General features: G+C 49.6%; 2 protein-coding genes and 1 long non-coding RNA gene across 4 annotated transcripts; 1 reads left to right on the top strand and 2 right to left on the bottom strand.

Moving 5' to 3' along the window:
• The first annotated feature begins 4,465 nt into the window (after positions 1–4,465).
• Positions 4,466–11,507, top strand: LOC112887531 (RNA polymerase II C-terminal domain phosphatase-like 4). Of its 2 annotated transcripts, none has more exons than XM_025953719.1 (9): positions 4,466–4,891; positions 7,514–7,587; positions 8,018–8,145; positions 8,359–8,539; positions 9,317–9,606; positions 10,010–10,198; positions 10,335–10,373; positions 10,627–11,136; positions 11,209–11,507. In XM_025953719.1, the coding sequence occupies exons 1-9, from the start codon at positions 4,680–4,682 to the stop codon at positions 11,317–11,319; spliced, it is 1,734 nt and encodes a 577-aa protein (XP_025809504.1). In that variant the 5' UTR covers positions 4,466–4,679; the 3' UTR covers positions 11,320–11,507. The 2 variants fall into 2 exon arrangements, with proteins under 2 accessions (XP_025809504.1, XP_025809505.1); XM_025953720.1 differs by having other exon boundaries at positions 4,763–4,891; positions 7,467–7,587.
• On the bottom strand, positions 5,786–13,972 carry LOC112887532. Its single transcript, XR_003227577.1, has 2 exons — positions 13,761–13,972; positions 5,786–6,216 (listed from the first exon to the last, which is right to left on the bottom strand). It is a non-coding gene; the product is annotated as an uncharacterized LOC112887532 (long non-coding RNA).
• Positions 13,973–19,719: 5,747 nt separating this feature from the next.
• Positions 19,720–21,832, bottom strand: LOC112886264 (probable membrane-associated kinase regulator 1). The gene has a single exon (XM_025952103.1). It carries the CDS (start codon positions 21,630–21,632, stop codon positions 20,496–20,498), a length of 1,137 nt encoding a protein of 378 aa, XP_025807888.1. The 5' UTR covers positions 21,633–21,832; the 3' UTR covers positions 19,720–20,495.
• Between the last annotated feature and the right edge of the window lie 353 nt (positions 21,833–22,185).

Genomic DNA, 22,185 nt, shown 5'->3' with positions numbered 1-22,185 from the left:
GTGTTTCATGGGTTGACTAGTGGTCGGGGACGGTCGCGGCACGAGACGCTTGGACGCGCGCGTGCAAGGCAACGGAGCGCTACCACGTCGGGGCTCCTGCCTTTTCAATTTTCCTAATCTTCTCCCTGTCCATCCATCCATCGATTGTCACGATTTTTGAGCGCACGCCCTAAAAATTTATTCAGCTGCTCAGGTTCCAATGTACGAGGTAAAGTTGAATGCTAAACTCTAGCACCTATTAACACCCATATTTTATGCTAAAATTTTTAAATTTTGACTAAAATTTAGCACACTCCATTAGCATTTCTGTTTGGAAAAGCTATGCTAAAATTTAGCACTTTCGTACATTAGTATTTGGATCCAAACATCTTCTATTCCCAATAAGACAACAGTTTGATCATGGTTTGTTTGGTTGTAGATAAACTGCCGCGACTAATCCATGAGCAGGCTCCAATGATCTTCAACTCGGGGAACCATGCACTACGCCGTGGCGTCACCAGCTTCTTCTTGCCATGGAAATTCAACAATAGATACATTGATCCCATCTGAGGTTAAAACTAGTGCTTCCTAGAGTACGAGTACCAAGTGCTGGTGCAGCGAGACTTCCATAACTTTAAGTTAGAGGAACCATTTTCCGCTGGGTGCCCCGACCAAATAACCAGAAAAGAAACTGATATTATCTCTTTTTAGGCTACCCAATGAATAGTATATATAGCTATGTGCTGAACATGATTTTGTTTTTCTTTTTCGATGTGGCATAATATCTTTTATTTTGGCGTAAAATCGTATGTCCGGGACGACTCACATTCATAATAAACGAGAAGTGTTTTATTTAAAATAAACTAGGCAGGAGAGCTGCCGATTATATTAAAAAGAAGTGGAAGCTTGGATGGAGCAATACAACAAATGAGAAAATAACAAATCAACGTCAAGCAACTCAACAAACATGCAGCACATCACTCAAACACCTCATAAATACCAAGACGTTGCTCCAACGCTAGGCACCACTCAACCACCACAAGCTCCTCCAACTTAACTTCATTGTCGACCTCGGCTTAACAGTATGAACTAGAGGTGCTGTCTGTGCAAACCAGTTTAATGATATTTTTACGATGTGGCAGTCATGGATACAATGCGTTGGGAGTAGCTAGCCTTGTTGTGCCCAGACGAGTTAATTGTTTTTTCAAACTTGATCTGTATTCCTTTTTCCTAGAATCAACTAAGAAATGTTCTTCCATGCTATTCCGAACAAAAAGCAGAACCCGGCGTTTCAACTTGCGACAGAATTTGTACCTTTTCCTGTGAAGCGGCTACAATTTAATCCGTGGGATAAGCGAGATGCAGTATTGGCCCGAATTGAATGAGAATATTTCATGGTGGCCACGAATATGATCCCGGTGCTATCACCTGGGGGCTGGGGCCAGTTCTTGAGGGCAGCTAGCTACATATGTGGACAAAATACGAAGTGCCAGAGCGTGGCCTAACAATCCTGGCCTGTGAAAAAGTTTGAACAGTGTGCAACGAAATGAGGCCAAGAGAATTAACTTTTGGGTCAGATCACTTTCTTAGACAAAAAAAAAGCAAGGCGAAATCCAAGCGAGTCGTCATGCGTTTTTGTGGCTAGCTAGCCTATTGCTTCCCAATGGTTGTTCTATTCTACCACATGCTTAGAGCAGCCTCCTCTTTTCCTTTCTCTCTCTCTTTTTCCCAATTAAGTGCTCAGAGCAGGTTTGAAAGTGCAAGACATCAGCACGATACATCATGCCTGCACTCTGCAGGACAATAGTGTTTGTGCAGTCACCTCCAGTCTAATTAACGATCTATGGACGCCAAATGTTTGTATCGCCGTCCATCCATCCTACTTCGCCTCCTCGCAGCAGAAAAGACCTGCAATCTTGCATACGGGACGGGACTACCTCGTGTCCTTATCGGCTTTGCACAGCACTGCCAACACCAACACGCGAACGGGCGAATGGTGACCGAGCTTCGTTCCGTGCCCACACACGACGGGCATAGTCCAACCAACGCATGCATGTTGGATTTCACGTCGCGTCGTCGGCACTCTTTTTCCAGGCCTCGTGTGATCCATTCGTTTCTCCCCTGCCCCCGTGCCAGTCAACCGACTTATCGGGTTTCTTAAAAGCAGGTAGCTAGCTCCTGGACGCGCGAGAGCGTTTCCGCGTACGACGCATGTACGGCACTTATTTTGGCAGCCACGTCTCCCGAATTCTCTTCGGCTCACGCGCCGGCGCTTCCAGCGGACGGAAAGCTGTTGCTCTAGCTGCAGCGTGGACCCTAAGTTAAACATTGCACGCCAGAAACGCAGCTTGGTCGCTCATCCGGTCAAGCGCCGGAGCAGTTGAAAAGGAGCGGTGGTCTCGGACAGTGTTGGTTGTATCTGACCGGTGGACCATACATTTCTATTGGCTCCACTGTCATTGGTCAATAAGCGGGAATGCTGGGTAAGTGGGGAGGGCCAACTCTGCATGACCGGCGCGAGCGGCCCGCTTTCCTGTGCGCATCGTCCGCCAGCTTCCTTATCCTCACTGAATCGTGAATCTCGGACGATCCTGGCTCCACAGGCAGCGATGAAGGTAATGCTCGACCATGTGCTTGCTAAAAGAAAAGGGAGCGGAGAGGCTAGAACGAGCGCCACGCGACAACTATTTCCTGTGTGTGCCATCCCTCTACTTCCTCATCCTCGCTGAACGGTGGACCTTAGACAATCATGGCCCGATGGGTAGCGATAAAGGTACTGCTGCACCAAATGCCTGAGCGAAAGAAGGGACGGAGGATAGGGTCATGGAGCCCTCGATAGGCAATCGTTCGTCATCCTCAGATTCCCTGCAGCGTCTCACCGGAGGTAGAACTCTTGATTAAAGACGGCGCCACGGCCGCGGCAGGAGCAATCCGTCTCTACAGCGCAGTCCGAGAGCGGCTGCCTCAAGGTCCTCGTTTGCGCTAGCTCCGGATCTGATCCCTCTGCTGGCTCTGACGGCGACCATGTGAGAAACTACATCTGATGACTTTGTTTCGTGCTATCTATTTAGCTGTTCGGACATCGAGTTTCTAAGAAAATGAGAGATATGATGGTTTGGTGCTGCGTAGAGGTTTTGCAAGGATGAAACATGGACGAAGAGAAGGATTGAATCTTAGTCTTCGTGATTTTTTTCTTTGTTTTAGAGTTTTTCTTCTTGTATTTTTAAATCCTCATTTGAGGTTTAGAGGTCAAGAACTCTTATAACCGTTGGCTGTAGAACACATGTGAATGTTCAAGGTCGGGATTTTCCTTCATCTAAAAAAATCTATTCAGTTGTTTTATAACCTACTTTCTTTTAGACACTTGATAGCTGTGTACTGTGTTATCTCATATATTCTCTTTAATATTTTTCTCTTATTTGGATCATTAATCCAAACTACCTTCATGCTGATGACATGTGCGTGTGCCTATTTTTTTTATAGTGTGTGTGCTTGTGGCTCGCTTTTGTTGCGACAACAAGGTTCTTTTGTGTTCTGGCTCCCTTCAGGGGTACATTTGTAATACTGCCCTCTTCTTCTGAGAACTTGTTAGATATCTTAGGCTCAGCTAGTAAAATTTCTTGTGAGTGATTTACCGATCCAAGTTCGAGTCTTCCACTTGGCAGGGTTCTTACAATTTTCTAGATTTATTCCAAAATTTTACCGGCACTTACTTTCAGTGGTAGACGACATGTACGTCGATAGCGAGGCGCCTGCATATGGTGACTTGGTCGGCTTGGTCTCTCGAAAATGGTTATAGAGGTAAGGTTGCGTGCGTGTATACGAGTGCCTATATCTTTAATGTGTTTTTTTAAAATAAAATAATGAGCCATGTGTTTTCCAAGTAGGTCCCACTAGAATCCAGCAAGATTTCTAGAATCCGACAGCTAGAAGCTGATGAGCTTCCAAACAGAGCAGATTCAGTAGCGGATTCTAGGATTCAGATTCGCGGATTCTCAAAATTCCGGAAGCGGCAGCGGGGCAGTTTCCATCCGCTACTCGACTGTGAATTACCTTTTTGCCCATGATCAATCCAAAGAAATTACACCGATCTGCCACTCGATGCCCTCCATCTCTCTCCCCCCTGTCCTCACACCCCCGCTCCCAAATCCCGCACGCCAGCGTTCCATCCACCGTCGCGCGGCTTCCCAGGCGTCCCCGCCCGCCGCCGCCCAAACGCCGCCGGTACCCGTCCCCGACCGCCGCCGCCGAGGCGTAGGCGCGGCGCCCCCTTTTCCTGACCCCGGCCGCCGGTCCCCGGCCCCATCCCCGCCCGTGGCCGGCCCCGCACCGTCGCTCCCCGCCCAGCGCCGCGGCTCCCCGCCCGTGGCCGGCCAGGCGGCGCGCGCGACCGGCCAGGCGCCGTCGCTCCCCGCCCGCGGCCCGCGGCCCGCGGCCCGCCGTCGCAAATCCCTCCTTTTTTTAAAAAAAAGAAAAAGAATCTCCCTTGACTCCGCGGCCGTTGGGCTTGTTTTGGGGGAAGCCCAAGTAATTTACTTGCCGCCACACTACTACTTCCTCTGGACAGAACAAGAAAAGCCCACCTCGCTTCCTTTCCATTTTCGCTTCCCATCCCTGTTGTTTCGTCGCCTCTTCGCGCTCCTCCGTTCCCCACCCACCCTCCCAACGAGCTCCATCCCTTGTGCCCTCGGCGCCGCGCCATGAGCCTCGCTGAAGCGCCGTCGTCATCCCCATCGTCGTCGAGCGGAAGCGAAGACTTCGCCGCCCTCCTCGACGCCGAGCTCGAGCTCGCCTCCGGCGCCGACTCCGCCTTCCCCGGTGACCCCTCCTCCCCCTCGCCCGCCACCGACGACGAGGGCGAGGAGGAGGATTCAGAGGAGGAGGTGGAAGTTGAAGTCCTAGAGCAGAACGGGTACGCGCCTCCTACCCGCTCCCCCCCCCCTGCTCACTTCACCACTTGACGGCCCCATGGGTTTGGCAGCTCCCGCTACGAGATTGTAACATTTGATTCCACGCGCATTTAGAGTCAGATGATCGTCTTCTCTGCTGGAGTAGGGAAGAGCAGATTTTCCTCCGTTTGAGCTTATTAGGGTTCCGTGCTTGATTGGGTAAAGGCGTAAGCATATGCTTGAGGGTTTTTGCTTCCTTATTACTTGCATCGTGGTGTGTTAGACTGGGTGGATCAGCTATTGTGATTCTGAGAGCTTTTTATCCACCTCTAGGGTTTACTAGAATTCGTATTGCTCCTGTACTAAGCGCAGTGAATCATATTTACTACTCAGTCGAACTTTAGATTATGTGAAATGTGGAATCTGAAATTCGTGTAACCAGTTGATTTGATAGCATTGATCTGTCTTACAATCCCATGTACGGGTACTGTAAAGGCATTTGTCCTCTCGTTGTATGCAAGATTGATGTACTAGTTTTGTCCTGGTTCCATCTTCAGCTTATGCCATCGCAAGCTGAAACCACGTGCTGCAGTCCTTCCACCAGAAATCTTCCAAATAAATGTAACCTGGGGACTTTTTGGGAGGGTTTGTTAGGTAAGCCTTTTATGATATCATTTTTTGGAGAAACTTCGAGCTAACAAAAAATTTCAGCTGCTTACTGAACTTTGTTCTGTTTACTGACAACAATTTCATCCTATCTATGAGGTAAATCATAGAACTCCCGTGTGCTTTGTTGCTGCAAGACCTGTTTAATCTTCTATCTCTAGTTTTCAAAAAAAAAAATCTTCTAAATCAAAGAGGAGACTTGTTATGGTCGGTTCCTCCTCTCTAAACTAATGTGGACCATTGATTTAGAATTAGCACTGTAAAATAGGACGATTAATAGACGTGGGCAGTTTAGTAATTGTTCACAAGTCTAATACCTATTCCTCCCAGCGCTGTAACAAACACATCCTGCTACCGTATCTCTCGTCGTATCAGGGGCGCTGCCACCATTGCAGTCCGGCGGACGAACGAATGAGACAAACCTGCCATATTCCTTCCATCCGGCAAAATGGAGTTCCCTGCCATCCGTTAGCAACCTACCACCGCCCCTCAGGCACCAAGCATCGTGTAGCAGGGGCTCGCCCCCCAGGCGTCCTCCTCCTAGGGGATTGCCTGTTCGCAGTCGCCCTTCTCTGCCAAGGAGCTCGCCGGCACGCTGCAACCCTTCGCTAGCCATGGAATACCCCCTCCGCGTGCCCCAATGCAGCATCGACCCGCGTCCCTGAATCCTAATCCATCAAACCTACATAGATCAAGTCAATTTTAGCTTCTGTTATCAGTATATAGATAGCTCAGGGGATCTGATCGACGACATTCAAGAAGAAGATGAGATTGACGATGGACGACATTCCAAGAGGATGAGATGAAGCGGAGGGAGCCGAGATGACCGACAACTACATTTCGGGATATAGATTTGGCTGAAACACAAAATCAATCTACCAAAAATACCCTTAGCATTATTTTTTGAAGTGGTCCCTGGCCCACAAAATTATAGGTTCCGGTCCACACCTTAGGTTCTTCGTAACAGGTTCCTCTCACTTTTTAACCCTTGGATCTTGGACCCTTCAACGGTTCTTAAAAATTCCCAAGCACCGTAAAGTAAAATTTCTCCTCAGGGGGTGGGGGGGGGGGGGGGGGGAGGAAATACAATCCCAGTATGAAATGTGAATCCTAGCCGATTTGAATTCCATTTGCAAACATACCTTCCGGTGTTCTTAGCCACTGTCTGGTCCATCTTTTCCTTAAATTTCAAGTGTCAGCTCTGCATGATTTTCTTGGGTTTTGCTCTCCCTTCCCTTGTTTCTGGTTTAGGGCCTGATAGTTGTAAATTTGGCATGTGCTGGAGTAGGAAGACACCTACTTATGAATTAGGATTTAGTTTAATAGTCTAAGTCCTTGTCCATCCCTTCTAATCCAAATAGGCCCAGGTAGAATCATTGAATTCTAGTCAGTTTTCTAGAAGTCTGCCCTTTGCTGGTTTGCGCTTTATTTTCCGATGTTCAATATCCATCCAAATGGTTGTTACTTGTTAGATCACTAGTTCACATGAAATTCAAATTTCTGATGTTAGAGACAAATGTGATGTGAAACAACAACAACAACAACAACAACAACTTAGCCTTTTGTCCCAAGCAAGTTGGGGTAGGCTAGAGATGAAACCCACAGAAAACAAGAATAAGAAACACATGAAATTCAAATTTCTGATGTTAGAGACAAATGTGATGTGAAACAGAACCGTAAATGAGCAGTTACAGTATCATGGAAGTATTTATGGTGTAAAAAACCATGCATCTGTAAAAATTCCGCGTCAGATGTTTAACTGCAATACAACTTGTATGAAGTGTGATGGCCTTCCATGCTGGGTAGTAAAGTTATCATTGAGGATAGTGATGGGTGATGGGGAGAGCATCCTAGTATTTGGGGAAAAGGAAGAGAAGAAGTTCATGGGATGAAGTTGTGTTAAGTAAGAACTAATCGTGACTTGTTTTGTAGATTTTGTAATGTGTATCTGATTGCTGTCAACTGCATGCAAAATGCAGTGCCAAAAGGCGTAGAGTGGAGGAACAACGCCAAGATCATGGAATGTCAATTTCGCCTGACAAATTTGCCACAGGTATGCTTGTTAGTTTCACTTTTGCAATTCTGTTTGAAAGTTTAGCAGCTAAAGAGGACATATTTACGTACTTTAAATGTGGTGTTTCAGGATATACTTTTCACTTTAGGCTGCATTGTGTTGCATATTGGCTGGCTATCCTTTTGCATTGAATGCACTAATGGAACAAATGGCTGCCATTTCACATTTTTGTTCAGAGTTGTAGAGTACAACTCACAATCGGTCATTTATATTTCTGATTTTCTTACACCAAATTATCCACCGCGGGGACTATTATAGTTTTCATGATATCCCCAAATTTTCAGTATCTTTCTTTCTTTCTTCTGTTACAATTGCCTTAGGCTTAGTTCATCATTTATTGAATTATGAATGTCCAATTGTCCATGTTTCGTAGATGGCATGTTGAATTATTGAATATATATTTTATCAGGTCCATCTAAAAATGTTCAAGTTGAGTTATGTCCACATCCTGGATATTTTGGTGGACTTTGCTTTAGATGTGGCAAGCCACAAGATGAGGAAGATGTTTCAGGAGTTGCTTTTGGTTACATCCACAAGGTACTGTCCAAACTAGATGCAACAAATAATTTTAGGAGTATTTTAACATAGATTTCAGGAGTGTGGTGTTTCGTTATTGCGCCTGGCTTATAATGCACATTCTTGGACTATTGTTAGCACTGTATTCCCATTTATTTTTTATTTCCAGTTGTACTTGCATAGTGCCCTGTCTCCAAACAGTCTTACAAGTTTAGGAGAATTCTAAAAATGCAGGGCTTGAGGCTAGGTACTTCAGAAATCGACAGATTACGTGGCGCTGATTTGAAGAATCTGCTGCGTGAAAGAAAGTTAGTGCTTATTTTAGACCTGGATCATACACTGATCAACTCGACCAAACTCCAAGATATTTCTTCTGCTGAAAATGAGTTGGGTATTCGGACAGCTGCCCTAAAAGGTAATAGACTAGTTTCAAGAACAGGTAGTTTCTTTTGTAAGTGTATATTTTGTTACCATAAGGTACCACCTCTGATGCCAATTATAGATATGCTAGTACGCTGTTATGATATATTTAGTCAACTTCATTTTACACTAATTTACTTGAAAGTATTAGAATCCATAGGGGAATGACATGAGTAAATATATTCTCTTACACTTCTACGAAATTATAAATTTGCAATCTCTATTATTTACATAATTGTGTTTGAAAATACTGGTCAATGTGGGTTCAATAAAAAGGAAAATATAGCATGCATGTCTGAATTTGGACTGGAATGTATGTTATGTATTCATGCAGAGCCAGTGCGTTTGCATAGGCATAGCACATCATTGTAGAAAATAGAAGTTAAATCTTAAATGCCACTACTCATGGCAGTCTGTATGCTTTTGTTGTCTCCTGCACAATGTGGTTTTAGTTAGATTGATGTTATTAAGGACTCTACGCCCCTCTGGTACCTAAATTATTTGTTATTAGGCACATTTTTATGGCTTGGTGAGTTAGCATTATTTGGTAAGTTATTTCTAACTTTGATCCCATTTAGCAGACTATAATAATGATCAACAGATTTTATATGATTACTAAGTTGTAATGCAAGCTAGATTTTTTAATGGTTAATGATCACTATCATCCCAGTCTTTGTTTCATTGCCTTTGATCCTTTTCTGAAACTGTTGTTGCTTATCCATGAATACATAACATAGCAAGTGAACCCCTCATGTACATGTACTAAATGCAGATGATCCGGACAGAAGCATCTTCACGATAGATTCAATGCAGATGCTGACAAAGTTGAGACCATTTGTCCATAAATTTTTGAAAGAAGCAAGCATTATGTTTGAAATGTATATATACACCATGGGTGACAAAGCTTATGCAATTGAAATAGCAAAGCTTCTTGACCCTACTAATGTCTATTTTCCTTCAAAAGTGATTTCGAACTCGGATTGCACTCAGCGACACCAGAAAGGTCTTGATGTGATTCTTGGGGCTGAAAGTGTTGCGGTGATTCTTGATGACACTGAATATGTAAGTGCTATTGTTAAATGGCTATTTTCAGCAACTATGTGCATTTTCTATACAACAGGACAACTTAATTTGGAACAACTTTAATTCATGTATAAAAATTCAAATAAATTCATTTTATTTTTCATGAGCTCATTGGTCAGGCTACATCTTAATGTCTCGTTGTAAATACTCTGGTTGCTGTTTAGTTTTCCTGGGTAGCTACTGCAGTGTTTCCTGTTTTCTTCCAACATATAAACCTAACAGTATTAACATCTGTGCACATTTGTCAAACCATAATGATTTCGCCTTTCAATGTCTAGAAGCTGGTAGGAGCCTTTTATTCCTTGGTTGGAGTGATAATATCTTGCTTGTGCTGTAATTTATCATTTATGTTTAGCCAGCTTCAAAATGATTTTTTTCCCAGGTCTGGCAGAAGCATAAAGAAAATCTAATTCTGATGGAGAGATATCATTACTTTGCTTCAAGCTGCCGCCAGTTTGGTTTTGGTGTTAGATCTTTGTCAGAGTCTATGCAAGATGAAAGGGAGAGTGATGGTGCTTTGGCTACAGTTTTAGATGTCTTGAAGCGCATACATGCGATTTTCTTTGACACGGTTTGTGGCTTAAGTACATAGTTTTATGACATTTTATTCCTCTTTCTTTAGTCTCTTCCTGACTGTAGACCTGAATCTGTTAGCACAAAAGTATGTTTTATGCCTAACCATTTGTCCTTGTACTTCTCTCCTGTAGGCTGCTGAAACTGATCTTTCTTCACAGGATGTAAGACAGGTAGGCCACTAAACATACAGTCACCATTTTGTGGATTGTGGACATAATCACTTTCATCTGCCAAAATAATTTTGATGGATAGGGGTTATTGGTAATGCAAATAATTTAAACTTATTTTTACTAACAAATACAGTTGTGGTTATCAGTTTTAAAATGACAGAACTACAACTTCTTTAACAAATTGTGTACCATACCATGTCTTACAGATTTGATTTGTAATTGGTTGCTTCTTGTGTTTGTGTTCTGAATGCAGGTGATCAAGACGGTACGGAAAGAAGTACTGAAAGGCTGCAAACTAGTCTTCAGTCGGGTGTTCCCGAACAACGCTCGCCCACAGGAGCAGATGATGTGGAAGATGGCCGAGCATCTGGGCGCCGTTTGCTCTACAGACGTGGATTCCACAGTGACCCACGTGGTGGCTGTGGATCTGGGAACAGAGAAGGCCCGCTGGGCTGTAGGCAACAAGAAGTTTTTGGTCCACCCGCGCTGGATTGAAGCCGCCAATTTCCGATGGCACCGACAACCGGAGGAAGATTTTCATGTCATTCCCCCGAAGGAAAAGAGCAGAGATAAAGTGAATGCTGTGTGTGGCCAGAAGGAAACGAGCAAAGATAAAGAAGAAAATGCTGTAGCTGGCGAGAAGGAAACGAGCAACGATAGGAAAGAAGAAAATGACGTAGCTGGCCAGAAAGAAACGAGCAACGATCATGATGGAAATGATGTAGACGGCCAGAAGAAGGATGACGCCAAAGAAAACGCCGTGGTAACTGCTGCTACAGGCCCTGCTGGCTCGTAAGCTCCGTAGGACTCGAAAGGTGTCTGACATACAGTGTAGGCGTGCAGGTTTGTGGGGACGGACCGCGGGGATTGCTTTTTTTACCCGCTCGTGCAGGTCCAGGATGTTAAATTTAAATCTGGTCCACGTGAAATTTCGCTGCTGACCTGAGATGCTGATTGGGCCTCCGGCCATATGACTTGTTGTACGATGACACTACAGAAGTTTAAGCAAATTTGTGTGGTTATTATGGCACAATTCTAGGTCGAGGTATGCGACTGTGTATGGAAACGGTTGTAGCTTTACACGCTTCTGCAGGTATTGGGCTCCCAATTGAACTACATTATCTTTTAGTAATCGCAAACGGTCTCGTTGACTTTAAGGCTGCAAATGGTCCAGATGAATGAATGATTATTCTGGGCAAAATAGGTATTTTGGTTCTTCAATTTTATCCTGAGTGTCAAATTTGCCCCGCAACTTTCAAATTGACCAATATACTCCCTCAACTTTTGTTTTGAGGTCAAACTCATCATTGTACTGATATTACATTCTATAATAATATGAGATAAATGCAAAAGGTCCTTTTTACCCTTTTATTTCCCCCTCAATTTTCATTGTTTTGTGTCACTATTTCGCTCAACTTTTTGCAATATTTTTACGTGGTGGTATGTAGTTATGCAATAAGTAGATTTAATTTACTCTCCATGCTTCCGCAATATAATACGATGTATGGGTAAATAAAATTCTGTGTTCTAAATTAAACACTTGTAATGTTCAGCTCTTAAATAAATTTAGAAGAGAATGAACTAAGGATAAAGAGAATTTTTTGCATAAATCTCATATTATTATGGAGTATAATATTAGCATAATGATGAGTTTGACCAAAATAAAAATTGAGGAACTATATTGGTTAATCTCAAAGTTGAGAGATGAACTTGACCCTCTACTTAAAGTTAAAGTTGAGGGACTAAAACACCTCTTTTGCCATTATTCTGCACCGGAAAAGGTTGATGAGAAGGTTGCTATGATGTGGTCATACACAACACATGATGTGAAATGCTACTATCCGAATAGACTCGCAGGTCGTTTCATTATAGGCTGATAGCGATGATGAGACTAAATTCAGGCACTTCGTCTTGTCCTCAGATTCTCCCTTGCGTTTTACCGTGATTCTTGTGTGATGGTGACGTCGTCAAACACGCATTATCCTGAACACTTTTCTAGACCTGACGTCCCATCATTAAAGCCTAAAGGTAGTACTTGTAACATGGGCAATTTTGCTACCGGACACTTTACAATATCGTTTTTTGCCATGGAACATTACTCAATCTTGTCTTTGCTGCTGGACACCTTTTAAGTGTGCCTCTTTGCCAATGGACACCACAGCGATTATAATATTAATTTTCTGGTTGGAAGGACAGAGAAAATAGGTAATCTGACCAAAATAGCCTTGCAACGGTAGGGCCTAACTAATTTTGCTGCTAGACACTCTTTCAAGCGTGCGGCATCACGGCGCTGCACGGCCACGTCGCCGAGCGCGGGAGGGGGCGCCCCTGCTTGCCTCGCCGGCGAGGGGGGGAGGGGGGGCGGCTCCGCGCCTGCCTTGCTTCGCCCGGGGAGGGGGGGGGGCCGGCGGCGCCCCTGCCTTGCATCGGGGGTGGGGGGGCCTGCTTGCCTCGCCGGCGGGCGTGGGGGGGGGGGCGCCCCTGCCTTGCGTCGCCCGGGGGGACCCCTGCTTGCCTCGCCGGCGAGGGGGGGGAGCCCCTGCTTGCTTCGCGGGGGGGGGGGGGGGGAGGGGGGGAGGGGGGCGCCCCTGCCTTGCGTCGCCCGGGAGGGCCGGCCTCGTCGCCGGGGGGGGGGGGGGCACCCTGCTTGCCTCGCGCGGGGGGGGGGGGGGGGGGGCGTCGTCGCGGGGGGGGGGGGGGGAGGGGGGCGCCCCTGCCTTGCGTCGCCCGGGAGGGCCGGCCTCGTCGCCGGGGGGGGGGGGCACCCTGCTTGCCTCGCGCGGAGGGAGGGGGCGTCGTCGCGGGGGGGGGGGGGGGGAGCCCCTGCTTGCCTGGCGCGGGGGGGGGGGGGGGGGCACCCCTGCCGACGCCGGGGGGCCGGCCGCCCTGCTTGCCTCGCCGGGGGGCGGGGGGGGGGGGGTGTTGCGGTGCCTTGCTTCGCGGGGGCGGGGGTGGCCGGTGGCGGGTGGAAAGCGCCGGTGGGGTAATTTGGGTATTTACGAATTTCTCTCTCTCTATTTTTCTCGAAATGAATATTATAGTCACTGCGGTGTCCATTGGCAAATATGCACACTTAAAAGGTGTCCAGCAGCAAAGGCAAGATTGAGTAATGTCCTGTGGCAAAAAACAACATTGTAGAGTGTCCAGGAGCAAAATTGCCCTTGTAACATTGCTCCAGTTCAAGTAATTCTGCTCGCATTAAAGAGCAATGCCAGATTTATAAACTTCCACACACACAATTGTCGTCCTAAGCAGGGGCTGGATGAGTCCGAGCACTTGAACGGTGACTTGTAGGTAAAATAGAGAGAGTAAAAAGCATGGTCGGTAGCTCATTATCAACAGATTTTCTGTGTACCCGAGTACGTGATGAGAATTGAGAACCCATACCAAGACGGCGACACAACCCCTGGTGCCTGATGGATAGTTGCCCTCGGTGCGTGTCCAACCCAATCCGAGCGAGTCCCCTCCACAATGGTCTTCTTGGACAGGAGAGGTCAAAATGATCGCACATGGATCGGCATCCGGCACCGCCGCCGCGTCCCGTCGGTCCGACCCCAGCCTCGCCGCGGCCTCCGGGCTCCGGACGCCACCCCATGCCCCTCCCCTCCCGCCGCGTGCGCGCTCGTGAGCTCGCCGCGCCCGCACACGCGCATACGTCATGTGCCCGCCCGCCCCGGCCGGCACATGCGCGGCTGCCGCCTCTGCCCAGCATCTCGGCTTGGCCTCGCGGCGCGGCGAACCTAGTCGGCTCGATCGGGTGGCGCCGCGGGGGGAAGGATCCGAGGCGGATTTTGGTTGATGCGTCTTGCGTCCACGTTACCCGGGTCCTCCTTTTTGTTCCCTCTCGAGCTGGGCTGGGATGGTGTGGAGACTCGACGGGTGATCCGGGCGAGGAGAGATGCCGGTCGGTTCGTACGACGTAGAGGATGGTGGTCGGCGTCGCCTCGGATGCTTGGACCATGCCGCGCGGCGACAGATGGAGGTCGATCGGGGGAGAGAGCGTCACGTTGCGCGCTACAAGCAAATGACCTTAATTATTGCTTGGAACCTATGTTTTCGTTTTCTGTTGTCTTGGAAAAATCCTACTCGGCTCGGCTACAAGGATAGACCAATTAGACATCGGTGCGTAGGAGCAGTCAGGAGATTTGTGGAGAGAATCCTGGGAGCTTTCTTTGTATACGTTGCTGCCCTTTTTGGCCGGGACTCACGGCATCGTGCCGTCTCCTGCGACGATATCATGGGCTAATCACGTCTTCTGCACGCGCTAACCAAAAACGGGCGGGGAACAAAAGGGGCTTCAGCTTCAATCCCCCGGTAGAACATGCTCCTGCGCAGAAAAGACTGAACGCGTCGCTAATAGTATAGGTGCCAATGTGCCATCATGCACGTACACGTCATCGTACCTGGATCAACCCATGGAGCTGAGACCGAGACGTACGGCGCCGTGGTTGGCGATCCGATGCGATTGACGACTGACTCCTCAGGCGATCGAGCAGCCGGGCATGGCGGCCCTGGCGCGCGAACCCGTCGTCGTTCCGGCGCGCCAGCTGCGGGTGCCGTGCGCCGGTGCCCGCCGCGAGCCAATCGTGCCACGCACCACCAGTCCACCACCACCGCCTCCCGGCCCCGGTTCGGTGCGCGGTTCCCCACGCCAGGCGCGTTAGCTTCCTTCCCCGCCGACGCTCTCCACAAGCTCGGCCACACCCCGCCCGCTTGGTGCTGTGCTAGTAGAAGACACTATCGTAGAAACCATTTTTCGTCCTCCTTATCTAGGTTGGACCGAGATGAATAAAGATATTAGTTTCAGATCCAACTGCTAGAAGCTATGGAGGAGTAGGGAGGGACCTTTTTGTTCCAGTTAGATCCACCAATTAGTTTTAGTTGGTGGCTCCAACCAAAATTAAAATGAGCATATTAGTTCCGAATGAAGGCCACTGAAACTAAATGCTGAGCAGTATTTTTTTCTTTTTCAGTGCACACCTCCCATCTATCTCTCCTCATCTCTTGATCTCTCCCGTCTTCTCCTCTCTCCCTTCTCCTCTTCCCTCTCCTCTTCGGCTGGTAAAGCCACCAGGAGCGGCGGAGCATGCATGGAGGGGCCCGGATAGGGGCGGCGCGGGGCCGCGGCGATCGGTGTGCGGCGGTGGGCCGGACCCGGGGCGAGCAAGGCACGGCGGGCGGGCCAGACCCGTGGCAAGCGACGTGCGGCGGCGGGCCGGACCCGAGGCTAGCGGCGGCGGCGTGGGGCCGCGGCAAGCAACGCGCGGCGGCAGGCTGGACCCGAGGCGAACGGCGATGGCGCGGGGCCGCGACGAGCGGCGTGCGGCGGCGGCGGGGCCCTGGTGAGTTGCGCCCGCAGCGCGCGGCGACAGCGCAGGGCCCGGCGAGCGGTGTCCGCAGCGCACGGCGGCGGTCGAGCCCCCGGGTAGCAGCGGCGCGGGGCAGCTCGGGGCCGCGGCGCGTGGGGGCCGGCCGCAAGCGGAGCTAGAGCGGGCATAGAGCTTTTTTTTTTATTTTTTTCAATGTTTGATCCAGTTGTAGCCACTCACCGGAAGTAAAGCCCTGTTTAGTTCCACAGGCTGTAAATGTAAAAAAAAAATTCAAAGTAATCTTACCAATTTGAAGTACTAAATGAAATCTATTTATAAAACTTTTTGCATGGATGGGTTGTAAATCGCGAGACGAATCTAATGATGCTAATTAATCCATGATTAAGCAATAATTAGCGGATGGTTACTGTAGCATCACTGTTGCAAATCATGGATTAAGTAGGCTCATTAGATTCGTCTCGCGATTTACAGCCGATCCATACAAAAAGTTTTATAAATAGACTTCATTTAGTACTTCAAATAAGCAAGATTCCTTTAAAAATTTTACGTTTACGACTTTTTTACGTTTACAGCCGCTAAAGGGCTTTTTGATCCCGTTTGCTATAGTTAGAACTAAAGGTCCTATTTTTTATTCTGAATTGGCGGTTCTTGAAAAACCGGAACTATCGTGGTTTTCTTAACCGACTATCGAGGTTTCTGTACTATAGTGTGGCGCACGAGGGAGGCCCGCCGGCGATGGACCTGCTTGATCACGGTCCTGCCCTGTGGGCTGTGGCCTTGTTGCTTGCCTGCCCAGTTGCTGGGTTCCAGTTCCTCACGAGCGGCGCCAGCCAGGGCCCACGCCACGATCTAGGCACCGCTCCCTTCTCGCTACCTGCTGCTAGCGCTAGCTCCGGGAGGCATGCAGTCAGGCAGGCATGGGCGTCGTCCGGTCCGAGATCTCATCAACAGAGAGAACAGAGCGGTGGCGTTTGTTCTTTATTGTTCCGGCCGCATGTATTGTAGAGCCCATGATGGGCACGGCCGAGAAGGGAAGGATGGCAAGAGACGCCGCTACGGCGCTAGCCACTAGCTAGTACTACACTCATTGTTAATGCCTCGACCGATTGAGAGCGAGACGATCGAGGAGGGTGCAAGCACTTGTATACCTGAAAAAAAAAACCATGACAATACTAGTGTATACTACTCAGTACCAGTCATCAGAGCAGAATATGCGTACCCAAACTCCCATACACGGTGCGCTGGAAATACCTACGTGCCCATGCCCATCCAACAAACAGAGCGCATCGAGCGCCCGCCCCATCCCGTCGTAGTACGTACAAGTTCCAAAACACGAGAATGCACTACGAGGACGGGGTTATCCTCCTCTCCATCGGCTTCCAAGCCACGGCAACTCCCTCTCGCAGACCAGAGCCTCGCCAGCTCGCCACCGTCAAAGCCTAGAACCGACTTGTTTAGCGAGCCAGGCAGCATTCCTCGGTAACGACGCGCGCCGAGGGTACGTAAACAAGAGAAAAACAAAAGGAACGCTCCTTCATTTCAAAGTCTACAAGGGGGCACACTGCCGATCGCCGGCTTTTGGAGCTGTTTGGCCGGCTCAGTGCTTCGTGAACGTTCATCGGGCCGCGTACGTCTTTCTGGCAACAAAGAGACAAGGGGCAGAGATCGCACATCAGCATCACCTCGCTTTTTTAATCTCGATCTCGGTCACGCTTGCAAACTTCGTAGTAAAAAGCACTGAGCTTTTGCGCCTGGGTCAGTGGCAAATTGATCGCTTCCATGGGCAGCGACTTTACTCGATCCGTAGGTTATTAGTCAAATGCGAGATCAAATTAGCATCCATGTTATCCACGAGCTTCGCTTTCTCCTGGAAAAGAGACAAGAATAAAGCTCGCCCTTTTTTCCCCTCGCAACTTTTGTTGTGATGCATGGATGATCGAGTGCAAAACGGGGCTGCTGCCACACCTTTCGCGAAAGGAAACTGGTTTCAATGCAAGAACGGCCATGGCCAGCGTAGCAAGCAAAGCAGCTGCGCTTTACGAAGCTGGCACGCACCGCCAACTGATTCGCTGGTCGCCTGCGCCCATTTTGCCACCCAGCCCAGCAGCCCATCACTTGCTGCGGCAGCACGTTCCTGCATGCATGCACGCTGCCAGTACCAGTGCCAAGTGAATCGATCAACTAGCCTCTGCCCAGTGCTCACTGGTCACTGCCCCGGCATAAACCATGTCTGAAGAAGATCCTGCCACACATGCAGCTGCTGCTGAGGACGAGATCCCTCCCGACGCCGGCGACTTCAATTTGCCAGGGAGGAGGAAGCAAGGATGGCAGGCAAGCTTTCAGTTCAGACCCCCGGAGGTTGCTTCCACTCCGCCGTCTCCAATTCCCCATCGAGGGAGGGGATTCAATGTCGACCGGTCGTTCTCACCCGGCCGCGCCTCCATGAACTATTGCAGCGTCAGCACAGCACCCACCCGAACAGCCCATTAACTGTTGGGCCTTTTCTTACTCCCTCCTCCTGTCCTCCACGAGCTCCTGCATGGAAACGGCCACCACCAGCAGCAGCAGCCGGCGCGGCAGCATGTGGCGGCTCCGCCTCGGCAGCCGCGCGCGCGCGCCCCCGTCGTCTCCGTCTGCGGGAAGGAATCTCTCCGCCCCGCCGCGCGGCCACGTGGCCGGGCGCCGTGTCTACCGGTGTTCGCGTAGTTTAATCCCCCCGGTAACAGACGCCCTAACCACACCCCACATGACCACCCTCAACGGGCGCCGGTGACCGGCGGCGCCTCCAGCTAACCTAACCTACAGCTGCCGCGTGCGTCTCGTCACGGCCACAGCGCGGGGGGTTGGGATCGGGACTGGCCGATTGGATTGCACATCGCCCTGCACTTCGCACATGACCTGTGCGTGCAAGCAAGAAGCAAACCATCGTCCACGAACACTGAACACGATCCATGCAAGCACGGCAGCAGTTGCCTCGATGTCGCGCGGTGCCGATCGACCGCATACATCTCGGCCTCTCCGTGTACGGGAAGCGTATGCAATCATGATGGGAGGGGTGGCGACGTAGGTGGGGAACTTATGGCTGCGTTTGTGAATGCTGAATGAGCTAGGGATTCCACCTGCTCGACGCCATTTTAATTGCCCCTGTTCAAAACAGTCGGTCAATCGGCGGGTTAGAAAATCTGGCTATTTAGAAGTATTAAATAAAATTTTTACATATGTCTGCTGATTCACGATACGAATTTAATAAATCTAATTAATTAATAGTTTGCTACAGTAATTATCCGCTAAATATGAATTAATATATCTTATTACATTCATCTCGTGAATTAGCTTAGAAGTTCTGCAATTAATTTTATAATTAGATTTTATTTAATACTTCTAAATGATAAATTTTTCTTTGTTTGATGCGACATGGCTAGATCCCTAAAAAGTTTCAGCCAAAATGTTCACTTTTCAATGGGCAAATGGGCATGTCAGTGGGACGTAGTACAGCATCTATGCTTGTGTGAGCCAGATCTATCCAAGGCCAAGCCGTTGCAACCACTTTTAACCCCTTGTGCGTGTTTGCATGCGGTGGGGTTGAACCACCACTTTCGAGGACGGATCACACACAAGGCCACATTCAGGAATCAGGATGTGACAATTTTTCTTCCTTTTCCTGATTCGAATTCTTATTTGGAAATGTAACTACATTTCGATAAAAATCCATGTTCTAAACCAGACATGCCCTAAACTTCATAGTTTTAGACGAAAGAAAATAAAGTGAAGATAATGGAGAAGGATGTGCAGAATTTTTAGTAGCTTTGCCAGCTCTTGCAGAAAATGAAGTTACGACGAGCTCCAAGAAACCAACAAACCTGATTGAATTATTTAAATTTCTATTTTTCAAACATGTGTTTATCTAATTTTCTGCATCAGCAAAAGTTACCGAAACCAGAGCCATATGCAAGCGAACCAATGCTCTTTCATCACTGGCAGTATAGGAATAAAAGATGCCGCTTGACAAATGACAATCAAACAACACAAATAGTACATTGAGCGGCGGGGAGCAGACAACAAGAACTTTTTGAAGCAATCATGCAAGTACGGATTAAATGCCAAACTATATTAGGATCAGCTTAATATTAAACACTTGTCTCGGGACAAAATCGCAAACAAAAATTGACACCACTAGCTCAGACGTACAGCCACATCAGAGTCCAAAACCTCAACCTAATGAACTAAGGAGCTTTGGCAACCCTTCTCTATGGAACTGAAATTTGCATCAACACCCTCCATCATCACGTTGGGAACTCTGTACTCCATTTGTTTTTTTAAAAAAAAATTGGAGTGAAATATACTCACACCAACTGCTTTTGAGGGTTCTAACTAGAAAATGCAGGCCACAACACCATCCATAATCTTTCAAATGCACTCATTTCATAAAAGAAGTTTGCATGCACATCAACTGAATGTTTCCATTGAAAGCATCAAGTTTGAGGGTTCTTTTGTGACTTTATATAGAACTATTATAAAGTTGACCATAGAAATTAACCATTTTCTTTAGTTGGGTGGGGTAGATGCAACTAGAGCAAAAATCTGGAGGGCACCAATGCAAATTCCAAACCAAGAGAAAGGAGAGATTCAAAGGCTCCGATTATCATTTAACCCTTCGAACTACCCTTATTTACCACCATTATCATAGAGTCTTACCAAAAGGAGACGAATGAAATTAAGATTAACAGATAAGTACTGCTAACGATTAAACGGCGTTACTTAGCTCCCTGCCCGAATCCTAGCGCGCTCGCGCTCAGAACGCGCAGATCTCGCCGGCGACCGCTGCCTTGCGCGGGCACGCCGGAACGGCGCCACCCATCGTGTTCTTGCAGTGCGCGATGGCGCCCTCGATGGCGCTCTGGAGCTCCTCCATCGACGACGCCGTGGACAGCGACACCGGCCCGACGCCAATGCCGCTCGCCACGGCCGCGGCCGCGGCGGCCGGCACGTCGGGGAAGCCTACGCCACCGGCCCCGCCGAAGGTGAGCAAACCTGAGTGGCTCGGCGACGACCGCATCGACGACGGGCAGCTCGCCGCGCACCGCTTCTGGCGCGGGAACCGGAGGTTCCCGGAGAAGGAGTTGGAGTGCGCGTACTTGCCGCCGACGACGACGTCAGCGTCCACCGCTGCCGCAGCAGGGACGGCGTGGTCGTCGTCGGCCCGCTTCTTGCGGATGGAGAAGGTGAACGGCTTCTTGGACCCCTGCTGCGGTTGGTTGTTGGCGGCGACGCCGCCGCCGTTGACGTTGCTCTGGTTCTTGGGGATCTGGGAGAGCTTCTCGTACAGCGGCTTCACCTTCTTGGCGTACTTCTTGATCACCTCCTTGGCGAGCGACTTGGATGGCTGCTTCTTGGCGGCCGGCGCGCCGCCACGGTGGAAGACGGAGGAGAAGCGGGTGGCGAAGGACGAGAGGTACTGCTTCCCGGTGCGCTTGGCCGGTGGCAGCCCGGCGAACGAGGCGGCCGCCGGCAGCGGGTGCAGGTGGCGGTCGTCCTCGGTGGCGGAGCTGGGGCGCGACGAGGAGGCCGCGGAGTCCGGGAGCAGGAGCGCGGCGCAGTCGGCGGAGAACGAGGACGAGGTGCTGCCGTTGGAGTCGCGGGAGGAGTTGGACGTGGAGGTGGAGTCGGAGGCGGAGGCGGAGGACGTGGACGCCGAGGACAGCAGCAGCGTGCGCACCATGGAGATGCGCGGCGACAGCTGCAGCGGCAGGAGCTGGCCCTTGTAGAAGAGCTCGTCGGCCGGGCACAGCTGCGCCGCCGAGCGCTGCTTGGACGCCGGCGAAAGCGTGACCGTGAACTCGAACTCCGACGAGGACGCCGAGGACGACGCCGGCGACGGGAACGACGACTTCGCGCCGCCCGCGCCCCTGCTGCCTCTCGACCTGCCCATGGTGGCTTCGACACCGCCGCCACGCTACAGGCTCATGGCGCCGGGGGAGTAGTGGTGGAGAGAGGCGCGGTGGGGGCGGCCAGCATGGCGAGTGGAGACGGCCGGGGAGGAAAGGTAAAAACTTTCGGGGCCGACGAGCCTGACGCCTTTATGAGGGGGAGCCGGCCCGGGTCGCAAGCCTCGCTCGCAGGCTCGCAGCTGCGCCCGAGGAGATGCCGGCGGGGACGGTGCCCACGCCACGCCGCGAGCGCATGTGAGGGCGGGGGCGGGCCTCTGCGGCCGTCGGATCGCGTCGGGATCACGATCGGGTGGCTTGGCGCTCAATACTCCGGAAGCAGTTGTTTTTTCCCTCGGTCAATAAACAGGCAGTTAGCTGATCGACTGGTTGGCTGACTGGATCTCACTGTGCATGTGGATAGGAACTTCTTTGGATTTTATTTACTCCATTTTATTTTTCTAGACAAAGTTTCTTTTTCTTTTTTCTTTGAGATGGATCGATCAAGGCTCATGGTGGTACGTCGTATCTTCACGTGTAGCATCTTCTTTTTTTTCT

Source organism: Panicum hallii, chromosome 3 (assembly GCF_002211085.1).
Source record: "Panicum hallii strain FIL2 chromosome 3, PHallii_v3.1, whole genome shotgun sequence".
In the NCBI taxonomy this organism is placed as follows: domain Eukaryota; kingdom Viridiplantae; phylum Streptophyta; class Magnoliopsida; order Poales; family Poaceae; genus Panicum; species Panicum hallii.
The sequence above is the reverse complement of the archived record's forward strand: the minus strand, read 5'-3'. Positions and strand labels throughout refer to the sequence as shown.

What these genes read in the sequence shown, in the direction of transcription:
- LOC112886264 (XM_025952103.1), bottom strand. Translation starts at nt 21,632, where the DNA reads ATGGGCAGGTCGAGAGGCAGCAGGGGCGCGGGCGGCGCGAAGTCGTCG.
- LOC112887531 (XM_025953719.1), top strand. Translation starts at nt 4,680, where the DNA reads ATGAGCCTCGCTGAAGCGCCGTCGTCATCCCCATCGTCGTCGAGCGGA. An exon ending in CTTTTGGTTACATCCACAAG is followed by an intron (nt 8,146 to 8,358) that starts GTACTGTCCAAA and finishes CTAAAAATGCAG; the next exon opens with GGCTTGAGGCTAGGTACTTC. An exon ending in CTTCACAGGATGTAAGACAG is followed by an intron (nt 10,374 to 10,626) that starts GTAGGCCACTAA and finishes TTCTGAATGCAG; the next exon opens with GTGATCAAGACGGTACGGAA.